Source organism: Trifolium pratense, linkage group LG7 (genome assembly GCF_020283565.1).
Source record: "Trifolium pratense cultivar HEN17-A07 linkage group LG7, ARS_RC_1.1, whole genome shotgun sequence".
Lineage (NCBI taxonomy): Eukaryota > Viridiplantae > Streptophyta > Magnoliopsida > Fabales > Fabaceae > Trifolium > Trifolium pratense.
Window position 1 is genome coordinate 12,892,371 of NC_060065.1, and position 12,160 is coordinate 12,904,530.

The 12,160-nt window shown below is 32.4% G+C and overlaps 1 protein-coding gene across 1 annotated transcript; it reads right to left on the reverse strand.

The window, feature by feature from the left end:
• Positions 1-2,548: 2,548 nt before the first annotated feature.
• Positions 2,549-9,239, reverse strand: LOC123897068 (single-stranded DNA-binding protein WHY1, chloroplastic-like). The gene is made up of 7 exons (XM_045947571.1): positions 8,943-9,239; positions 8,444-8,544; positions 8,056-8,148; positions 4,405-4,499; positions 4,062-4,135; positions 3,727-3,815; positions 2,549-2,927 (listed from the first exon to the last, which is right to left on the reverse strand). The coding sequence occupies exons 1-7, from the start codon at positions 9,142-9,144 to the stop codon at positions 2,808-2,810; spliced, it is 774 nt and encodes a 257-aa protein (XP_045803527.1). The 5' UTR covers positions 9,145-9,239; the 3' UTR covers positions 2,549-2,807.
• Positions 9,240-12,160: the final 2,921 nt, after the last annotated feature.

The window sequence follows — 12,160 nt, forward strand, 5'->3', positions numbered from 1 at the left end:
TAATACAATTGATTATTGTCAAAATTATTAATTTATCCTTATTGGTTTTAATAATATTCCAAATTTTGTATTTTCATTGTAATTTTACAAAAAAAAAAAAGTTATAGAAAAAATTAGATGAATACAATAAAAAGATTATGGACCCGTTTAGATTATCTTATTTATGAGCTTATGCAAAATAACTTATGCAAATAAATAAATTTTTATGTAATATTATAAGTTTTTCAAGGTAGTTTATGGAAAAATAGTTTAATAAAAACACAATTTTTGTTAGTGAAAACATATAGATTAACATAAAAGTTTATTTATTTGAATAAGCTATTTTCATTAGCTCACAAATAAGTCATATCCAAACGTGCCCTATATATGAATCTAGGCATTTTTTTTAAGCAATATGAATCTAAACATAAAAATAGGAATAAAACAAAAGTAATAATAAGAGTATCGAAAGTTTAGTAAAAAAAAAGTATCGAAAAAATATAGAAAGAATAAAAAGATTATTGAAAGTTTCCCTTTTATTATAAAAAAAAAAAAAAAAAAAAGATTATCGAAAGCCACTAGATTTGGTATAGTTGTGAGGGGTCTGGGTGTATGCTGAAGGGAGTGTAATTTACTCAAAAAATTATACAAAAATATAAATAAAATAAAAAAAAAAAGATAAATATGCATATAAAAAAAAGATAAATACGCATATAAAAACATAAACAATGTATTTTTCATAAAAAAATTAATACTACCAAGTTTACTACTTTAATATAATAAAAATTGATTAATACCAAATTTACTCATTCTCTCTCCTTATCAATTTCAATAATATTCCAAATTTTGTTCTCATGAGTTTTAATTTTATTAATATTCAAAATTTTCTAATTTTACTTTAATAAGAATATATGCATCAAAATAGGAACAAAACATAAATAAGAATTTGTGCACAAACATAGGAATAAAACAAAAACAACAACAAGATTATAGAAAGAATAAGATGAATATATGCATAAAAATAAAAGGTACTCAGGAATTTCTCTATCGCATGTCCTTAAGATCTCAGGTTCGATTTTCTCTGGTGCCAATTTGGGTGGGCTAATTTAGCTTCTTAAAAAACAAAATCTACTCAGCAATCTATTTAAACATTAATATAATAAAATTAAGGGGAAATAGTCATTTTGGTCCCTGAATATACAACTCTTTGTCATTATGGTCTTTGACCCAAGAAAAATACAAAATAGTCTCTAACTCTGCAATTCGTTAGTCACTTTGGTTTCTTGTGTCAGGGACTAGAATGACAGCGAGTTGCATATTAAGAGATCAAAATGTATGTTTTCCCTAAAATTAATTGCTATCAAATTTACTAATTTGCCCTCATCAGTTTAATAATATTTCAAAATTTTCACCATTCTATGTAATTCTACTCTAATAAAAATCATCTATAAATAGTAATATAATTAAGTTAATTAGTATCAAATTTAGTAAATTGCTCTAAATACGCCTAATAAAATTTTTAATTTTTAATTAAAAAATATACAATTTTTAATAAACTAATATTATTTTTTAATAAAAAATGACTATTTTTAGTTTTTTTGTCAAACTATTTTTAGTTGTTTTAATATGGGCTTAAATATCACATTCGTTACTGTATGTACGCGCTTTTTTGGTTTTAGTCCTTGTATCTTTTTTTAAAAAAACGTCATCGAATGTGCAAATCTTGTTGATTTTCGCCCCCCCCCCCCCCCCCCCCCCGTTAACGCAATCGTTTTCTTTAACTATAAACACAATTAGCTATAAACGCAATCGTTTTTTAACGGGAGGGACGAAAATCAACAAGATTTGCACATTCATAAATGTTTTTGAAATTGAACCATTGGCCGTAAGTTTGTGGTTTATGGCAACATTGTCAGAATCGAGGATTTATCTTGACTCGTTTTGCCAATGTAAAATCAAAACGTAAAATTGTCAATTTTACCTCATTAAAAATAATATTAAATTTATATACACAGCATATATTTAATTATATATAATAATATTATAAATGTATAAGAAATTTAAAATTTCAACTTAATTTAAAAGTTAAAATATACTAAATCACCATAATATAATGTAATATATTCATAAATTCGGATGAAACTACACAAATTATCCACCAAATCATGAAAATAACATAAAAAAAAAAAAAGTGGGGGAGAATTTTAATGGGCAAATAAAAAATTGGGCTTTTTAAAATTTACAAAAAAAAAAGGTAAAATCATCTCAAAGAGTTAAAACCAACGATTTTAGAGCAATTTAAATCATATAAAGTCGTTTCAGCCTACGATTTTACCCAAAAACAATTCTACTAGTGATTTAACTCGAATTGCTGACCTAAAAACGTGAAATCTATGATTTTTACATTTTAAATCGCGATTTTAACAACCATTATACCATATGTATGGCGTGGCATCAAGACAGTTTTGGGAATCTACATTCTGTGAATCTTTGACTGGGTTTTGTCACCATTGATTGATCTTGTTTGGTTTTGCCACCATTTTTTTAAGATATTTGAGTTCCTGAACACTTGGTAGAACATCATGTTATATTTTTTAACTACTATTTTACACCTTTCCAACCAAAATATCATTCTTACACGTACTAATGATAACATGCACCAAGTAATGACATCATCTCAATTCTCAAGAACCAAAATTCCTAAAACAGTTAATCTAACAGGTCATGGCGATTTAACACATTTCAAAGCTTTGTTAAAAAAAAAACACATTTCAAAGCTTAGAAGTTCACAAAGTGAGGGTTATGTAATACAAGCATAAAAGTTATTTCTATCTGCTCCATTCATAGTCTCCTCCATATGTCGGATTAGCATTGTTCGCCACGGCAGAACACTCCGGATTTATGGAGTTTGCAAAGGTATGCCAACCTAGAAGGTACGGCATAATATACTACGCAAAAATAAAAAATACAATAACATGATCAAAATGAACAATATATTAATCAAGTTGTATGTATAAAGAGAATATTAGATTTACCAAAGCATGAATCATATTGCACAAAACCTTTGTTAAAACATTCTCACTAAAGTGACTAAATAAACACAACAGCCCAACTTTCCAATGACCTGTTCAGCTATTCAGTATTGTCAATCGCGGATGGTGAAAAATTGTAGTTTGTTCTAATTTCACTACACTGCAGTATTATAGTGTCACTACTTGACAACACTCATATCGCAGAATAATGTTTTGTTCAAATTCTACTATGCTATAGCCGCTATCTGAGAATACTGAAGCTATTTAAAATTCTATATTCTCTTTCAAATAGACAAGCAAAAAATCTATAGACATTTAAGATTTCATGATTTCTTACTTCAAAAGACAATTTCCTAGTTTGGCTGGGCAATAGAATTTTCTCGACAAAGATTAAGCAACTACAACTATTAAGGGCCTGTTTGGATTGCTTATTTTTGAGCTTATACGAAACAGCTTATGCAAATAAATAAGTTTTTCGAGATAGTTTATGATAAAACAGCTTATAAAGATACAATTTTTGTCATTGAAAACTTATGAATTAACATAAAAGTTTATTTATTTACATAAACTATTTTCATAAGCTAAAAAATAAGCCAAATCCAAACGGGCCCTTATTAGATTTTAATTGCTACTTCTCTGTAATGATAATAAATTATTCTCACCACAATCATGGAAATAAAAAAATTTCCTTTAGAGAAGTCAGAATGAGATATACCTTGAAAATTGAGCGCAGAACTGCCAACTCTGCTTTTGATATAGGGATATTGATGCTTTCATCCGCATTTATAATCTTGTTTTGAACATCTTCAAAAATGCCATAATAAAGTCAGAACTCATGCAAATATAATAAATTTAACTCTCTTCATTTAAATGATCTAAAGACTAAACTTGCCTTCAAAATATTCGTCACTGAGTGGGATTTATACAGTTTAATAAAAATATGTAATTGACTAACTGAACTAAACATTTCTCAGTGCCACAACTTGAATATGTCAAAGAAAACAATGATAAAAAAGTTGCAGCTTAAGGTTCATGAAGAAAGAGAATTACTGAGGTTAAAGAAGAAACCAGAACCATCCGGGAGAGGCTCAACCTTCAAAACTTTCCTGACTTTGCCTTCATCACTGCATAAAAGGAGAATTTTGGAAATGTGTTAAATTAAATGAATATAGAATCGTAGCTGACATGATTTAAGACATTGAAACCTGTTCCTGCATTTCGTCAGCCACATAACAAGAACATGAAAAATCTAGAGAAGTATGCATTGATGTAGCCAATGTACAAACACACACATATGGTCTACTCTTATTGCAGGATAAATCAAGCAAAGTTAAGAGATATTATAACATGTTAATCTCATCACACAATAAGTAGAAGTAAGCATAGAAATTACCTTTTTCCCATAAAAGGATCATGAAAAAATTCACAGCTTTCCCTTCCACCAAGGCTAATCACACCTCCCATTTCGGCCACAGATAAAGAGAACACCTGCATTCAAGTAAACCAGATAATGACATCATATTTTTACCAACGAGAGACCAGCTTCATAACTGCAACAGAACCATATCCGGAGATATTAAAACCATACCAACCGGAGATCGCAGAAAATAGTGGTTTGTTAAAATTACACTACACAACAGTGCCATAGCTTTTCCATAGCCGTATTTGACAGTATTTTGTACAAAATAACAGTGATTTGTTCAAATTCTGCTACGCTATGGCCACTATTTAATAACACTAGAAAAAAACTTGCAAACTCCACGAGTATGTAATGAACCCATATTGGGTAGGCCCAAATAGGAGTTACTCAACTTCAGCCCAAATAATGAGACTATGTGGAGAAATGAGTTACTATTAATAGTGTAATAGGAGTATTTTGTGAGTTATGTGATTGGTGAAGTTGTTATTCTTCTCTCCCAAACTCTCTTTTCACATCTCAAATTCCTTTTGTATTGCAACTATTTGATCTAAGTTCAATAAGAATGATTCCTATCTTAGCTTTATTTCCTATTCAATTTTAGTATCATTTCATTGGTGCTTTCATTCTCACCATGGCAGAGTACGTGAAGAACATCGCCGAAAAGGATCCATGGGATCGATGGGAGAAAATGCACGCTCGCAACAATGTTGCTTTCGACAGAATCATCTCCAAATTGGAGATTCTACTTCAACACTACAACTGCTCGCCGAGCTCTTCCCATGGTGCATCGAACTCACCCAAATACATCCCTACATCAGAACCAGAACCATTGAATATCAATTTGTTGATGCATGATGAATTACGTTCACCTGCAAAACAGATCGAGGTTCCTTCTGTTCATGAGCAGATATTATTGGAAGAAGAGATAGTCGCTTTTGCAAAACAGATCGAGGATTCTTCTATCCCCGCTAAGCCAATTTCAGAATCGTCGGAGCCGTATTTTGACAACTTGGTTACTGATTCGACGAAACTAGTAGATGATCTCGGCGAATTAGCTTTTGATAACGTGCAGAGGATTGGAGAATTTCGACGAGAGGATGGGTTTGAGGTTCACTGTGACACAAATCTCACGGTTCATAACAGTGGAATTATAGCGACACCAGAATTGTCGAAAGCAGAGCCAATCACAACACATTCAGTCCATAACGACGATACTTCACGGCTCGACGAATCGCAATGCAAAGTCACCGACAATGATGTAGCGGGAAATCGAGGTTTATCTCTTCAAAGTGAAATTCCTTTTGCATTGTATTTGACAAGTATAGTGAATAATCATGCTAGCAGTATGGAACCTAAGTTTCAATTACATTGGGATGATTTCTTAACTAAGCACAAGGTGGTGCTAGTGTCAATATATGGAAATTTAGCAGTTGACATCACAGGGATTCAATATGATTCTAGGCTTATTCCTCCTGATGCACAATCTAGTTTACTCAATTTTGGCCACCATGTGTTTGCTGAAATGTGTGAGCAAGGTGTTCTCTCTTGGACTGGCTTAATTCTAGGCTCTGTGGCTAGAGTTAATGGCTGGAATGAGAAGCAGGTTCAGTCAGACCTTACAAGCCTTGCAAGTTTCACAGGATGGTATGAGACACCACTACCTAAACCACCAGTTTCTGCATTATTGAACCCTCTACTATCACTTGAACCACCTAATGGTGTAGCCGTTGAGAACCGCTTAATGTTTCCACCGCCGCCAAAACCACCAGGTCACAGTTTTCAATTGACCCAAGGGGAATTGCAAGTGACGCGGGCAACCGCTGTTCTTCCACCACCTCCCGAGCCTCCCGATGTAGAACACATAGTGGTGGTTTTACAGGGATTTGCTACACTTATGTTTCCTAGTTTGACTGGCTTAAGGAGCTTGTATCATAATGGATATAGTGTGCCTGGCTCGATACTTGAAAGCTTGAGTATCGTGTCTCAATTTATGGTTCCGGATGTTTTTGACAGCAATCTTTGTACCATGGTTTCCATATTATTGTCGACAGGACAGTTAGTGAATGCAAGGGATATGAAGCCACTTAACGCACTTCTTGGAATTGATACTTTTTATTGTGGTCGTATGATTTCCAGTTATGCTTTGCATTTTCCCTCAATTGTTTTCACCTTTTGGTACTTAGACTTGTCAGCAACATCATTATCTGTAGCGAAGTTTATTACAAGTTCAACTACACTGTTTGGTTGGATTTTAACAAGCATTCCAGCTAAATATGCTTCAGACCACAAGTGCCTTCTACTGCTTGCTATCATTGACAATGGCTATGTGGTTATTCCAACCTTTAACATCAAGCCTGTATTAGCATGCATTACTGTTAGAAGTGAGCAAACTATTAAGTTAGCCCAAGTGTTAATCTTTGCAACATGGCAACAAATCTCTTCATCTGACTCAATGTCATTCTTGTACACATGTGCCTCTTGTGAGATCTTTCAAGACCGCAATGGTGACAACAAGTCTAAAAATGAATGTGGTAATTTGACTGTGACACTTATCATTATTGCACCACATGTGGAGTATTTTTCATTCATTGGATCAGATGATCATGGTAATAGTTGGACTCATCATGGAAAATTAATTTTAACTGGTGGTAATCAAGATTCTCTCTATCTTTGGAAATATGTTGGTGATGATAGAAGAGTACTATACATTGGTTCAGATGCAGAAACTTTGGCTATGATGAAAAAGTCACGTGAGTTCCAAAAGAAGTTTCTTTGGGTTGAAGTGTTTCTTGTAGAATTGGTATTTGTGCTAATACAAAATTCTCTCATCACTTTTGCAATTTTTCAAGTATTTTCAAATCAGTTGGGTACTTACAAGAAAGTAAGAAAGGCAAATTGGGATAGCTTTCATTTCATAGCTGCACAAGATCTTCAAAGTGCTAATTCTGGTGTTTACTATTCTTCACATATTGCAAGATCGTTACAGTGCAAACAGTGGGATCCAGGGAAATTCGTTATTTTTAGTTGGCAATGTCAAGTTGATTTTTGGTGCATTTTAGAAGATGTACTTGACTTTTTGAAGACCGGTCGAAATCACAACCTTGAGGACAAGGTTGGTTTTAAAGGGGAAGGTATTGTAATGAACCCATATTGGGTAGGCCCAAATAGGAGTTACTCAACTTCAGCCCAAATAATGAGACTATGTGGAGAAATGAGTTACTATTAATAGTGTAATAGGAGTATTTTGTGAGTTATGTGATTGGTGAAGTTGTTATTCTTCTCTCCCAAACTCTCTTTTCACATCTCAAATTCCTTTTGTATTGCAACTATTTGATCTAAGTTCAATAAGAATGATTCCTATCTTAGCTTTATTTCCTATTCAATTTTAGTATCATTTCAGAGTAACGCTCTCAAAGTTCAAATCTCAACCCAAATATAGTAATCTAATTCTAACCAAACTGCAATTAAGGAATAAATTGTTATATTGTAGGACAAGCCCATGTCCTATGTTTTCAGAAAACTAACATAATCCTATCAGAGGCAGAGCACATATGAACTTGTCGAATTTGCAATAACATTGTCACAGAAGTCAACCTTAAATTACATGAGACAAACATAACTAACCTGTTTACTATTCCAATCATATTGTCGTGGTCCAAGAGAGGGCGCAAACTGAAGCAGCACATAACCATCCCTAGTTATCTTATATGCCCCTGACTACAAAGTACAAAATGCACCAAAACCATCCACATTAAAAGCATCGAACTCACAAGTCCACAAAGAATACAGCACAATCCAACAAATATAATCATACATCTATGTTGTCAATTGCAAATGCAACAAAACAACGGTTTGTTCAAATCTTGTTACCTACAGAGCTATATCAACCACTGTATCCAGAATCTGACATCACTTTGTACTAAATTGTGTATTGCAAAACAGTACCTATTTTTCCAAATTCCGCTACACTACGGCACTATAGATGCTATTTGGCTAACAATGTCATACTTACATCCAAAGGTGCGAATTCCGGTGGTCTTGGAGTGATAGTGAGAGCAGCCTTCCCCTTATAAATGGAATGACCAACATAAACCCTAGGTGGCAAAGCTCCAACTAAACAAACAACACACACATGAAACAACAAACCAAATTAGTACATTACACAACCAAACAACAACCTTTTACAATTTGCTACTCCGGCCACAATTATAAGCAAAAGATAACTTTTCATATTCATTAATTAAGTAATTGATGTATGTGATTTATATTATGGTCATATACATCAGTTATTCAATCGACCTAAAAAGTAAATTTTTGCTTATAATAAATATGGCCAGAGAGAGTACCTACCATTTAATTATCCATAGTTTTTTTTATATTTTTTTATTCACTTCGAACAAAAATAAAAAAAAAAATAAAAACAAACTTTTTAAAATGGGGTTTAGTTTCTGAGTAAAGGAACAGTTTTTAGTGAAAATGGGTTTATGGAAATAAATAGAAAATAGAAATACCTGGGTTAGGGTTTGGTGAAGAAACGTTGGTTCTGGTTTCGAAGACGTCAGAGTGGCGGCATCTGATAGTGAGGGGTTTGAAAGGAAGAGAGTTTGTTGGAGAGAAAGAGTTTTTGTTTGAGAAAAACTTGAGGGAAGAAAGAGATGATGAAAAGAGTGATGGTGGTGCTTGTGAGTGTAGCTGTAACTGCAAATGTGACATCTTCGCCGCTACTTTTCTGCTTCTGTGTTTCAAAGTCTCAAGTAGTAAACAGTATGTCAAGGAGTATTTGTATTTAAGAGTTGTACTATGGCAAGAAAATGGAAATCTTTTTGTTTTTTTAAATGTAAAATAAAATGAACGGGGTTAGCAAATATAAAAAGGAGGTAAATTTGGGGTAAAAATCGAGCGATGGAATCCGGAGACTAAAAACCAGCAATTGTAAAATTTAGCGGATAAAATCTAGTAATTAGTTCATAAATCCTAATTCAATTAATAGAAATATCGAAATTGTTGAACCAGATTCAACTGGTGGTGAAAACCACAAAAAAGAAACACTGAAATTGCTAGTGTCGGATGTTGTGACCGGGTTCGATCCCCGGTCCCTTCACTTCATGTGTGTGTGAGTTTCCAATAATTTGTCATTTCTTCTTTACCCCAAAAATAATAAATCAAGCAATTGAAACTTAGGGCCAAAATCAAACAATAGTAAAACTTGGGGTCAAAACTGCATTTAAATCAACAGATCGAATAGTCAAGACAAAATTAAATACTCTCTCCGTTCTTAACTTCTTATTTATAAGAGATAATTCACCTTTTAAGATTCATTGAATAATTCATTGAAGAACATATTGACAAGACTATTAGAGGATGGGGGAGTGAGGACAAAGATCCTTAATTTGAGATAGGAGATCATTTTCCACATGTAATCATCCTAATGAATGAGAGAGAATCACTCTCCGCAATAATTTGCTGAAATCCACGTTGTTTAACTATAAAAGAACCATGGTATATACCCCATAATTTAGCATAAGTTATAGAACGCCTACACAAACTACAAAAAAATGTTGTAATAAAAGCACTATGTCAATCAACAACATAATTGAAGTAAAAATATCACGCACGAGAAATAGGGTTTGAATTGTGACCTTTTAAAAACTTTGACTTGACAGATAATTGAGAATAAGAATGTTTTACTTTCAAAACCACTAAATATGATAACTTAGCAAAAAAAAAACACATTTTCAACTAGCTACCACTAATAAAGAGATAAGTGACAGACAAGATTGACACAGAGATTTATACTGGTTCACATAATATGAGTTGGTCAAGTCCTCATAACTTTGTGAGATTTTCATTATGGTGCTTGAGAGATCTTCCCAAATAGTACACATTACAATCTTTTGGTCACCTGACATTTTACAAGTTTTTGGTAGCCTCTTCAGACTTACAAACCACTTACACAAGGTTTAATTAGTAAAATAGTCCCTTTTGGACATTTTTGGTTTCAGATTGGTCCCTTAAAGAAAAAAGGTCCAAATAGGTCCCTTAAAGAAAAAAAAGTATGAATAGGTCCCTTAAAGACATCTCCGTTAATCAGTTTGGTCCCTAAAAAGAGGTCTAAATAGGACCAAACTGAATAACAGAGATGTCTTTAAGGGTCCTATTCGGACTTTTTTTTTTCTTTAAGGAACCTATTTGGACCTTTTTTTTCTTTAAGGGACCAATCTGAAACCAAAAATGTCTTTAAGGGACCATTTTACTAATTAAGCCCTTACACAATCATTCTTTACAACCCAAAGAACATTGATGTTGTTCTTACAATCAACTATCAATGGTTTTTGTGATTGATATCCCTGAAGACTTGATACAGATCTCACAATGTGTGAGTCTTGTCTTTTGAGATACACTTGAAGATTTATAAGAAGATATATGCAGATACACTTGAAGATTTATACGAAAGCGACTGTATCTTTTGCGAATTTCTTAATATGATGAGAATGTGATTTTTATGTTATGTATTGTTGGAGTGTTTGATAATGTGACCTAAGTACTATGAGAGTGGGGAATCTCTTCTTTATCTCATATGTTATCGAACTTTGATGAGATTTTCAAGTCTGTTTAAGTCTTGTTATTTCTTTTGAATGTTGACTTTATTTATAGAAAGTTAGGTGACCGTTGCAAGGACTTGGGGAGTAAGCAAGCAAAATTAGCCAAAATTGGTCTCATATTTCGGTTCTTTATTTTCTTGTGAACCTGAATGATCTGATCTTCAAATTCATGGTCATTTTGATGATCTAAACTCAATTTTTAGATTGGAGGTGTTATCATGCATCAATGTTTCTTGAATATTTCATGAAACAGTTGTAATTCTGAAATTCATTCTCATCACCCATGTCCATTATCATGATTCCATGTTTCTTCAATATTTGTTTGGAGATTGATGAACAATTGTCTTCCAATGGAGGACAATTTGGTATGTAGAGGTAAGAGGTGTATTTAAATTTATACCGATGCACAACTTTACGTGACAGTGACAAAATTGTTCAACATATGCTTTTTGAATGTTCTATTTTGGAACAAGTGTCATTATTTGTTTTGAGATGGATAAGCATGAACTATGCTTTGGTAAATCAATTTGGGAATATACTTTTCGGTTTTCTAGTTTAACTTCGAAGTGTTTTTACTATTTGACTAGCTTGGTAAAATATCTAATATAAAAACAACATATATTATAGTAAAAAAAAAACATTATGAAACAACAATGATCAATTGATCAAATATATTTAAAACCTTTTTACTGATTTTTTTACGAAATTAAAACACATGTATTAATAAACAATAAAGTGCTTTACCAAACAACCCTAGATTTTTAGTGATGTAAACTTCACCATGGCTCATTTTGAGTCATATTTTGTTTGGAATCACCTATCTACATCATTTTTCTCAGCTTTTATCTAAACATGTGTTATTCATGTTTTTTATTTTGTGATTTTGTCATCCATGTATGACATTATTGTGGTATTTTCAATTTATTCTATCTTCAAGTAAATGAATATCTTATTTCTAAAAAAAAAATCTTAGAAAAAAGTTCCATCCATTTATTTTTAAGTGTTGTTTTAGCATAAAACTCTCCAACTATGATAGTAAATTGCTGGAGTATTTTTTTTTTTCCTATTCTACCCTCATTTTAAAAAAAGAAATATTTATTGAGAGAAAATGAATTAATCTTATGGAA

What these genes read in the sequence shown, in the direction of transcription:
- LOC123897068 (XM_045947571.1), bottom strand. Translation starts at nt 9,144, where the DNA reads ATGTCACATTTGCAGTTACAGCTACACTCACAAGCACCACCATCACTC. An exon ending in TTCACCAAACCCTAACCCAG is followed by an intron (nt 8,545 to 8,942) that starts GTATTTCTATTT and finishes TTGTTTGTTTAG; the next exon opens with TTGGAGCTTTGCCACCTAGG. An exon ending in ATGATTGGAATAGTAAACAG is followed by an intron (nt 4,500 to 8,055) that starts GTTAGTTATGTT and finishes ACTTGAATGCAG; the next exon opens with GTGTTCTCTTTATCTGTGGC.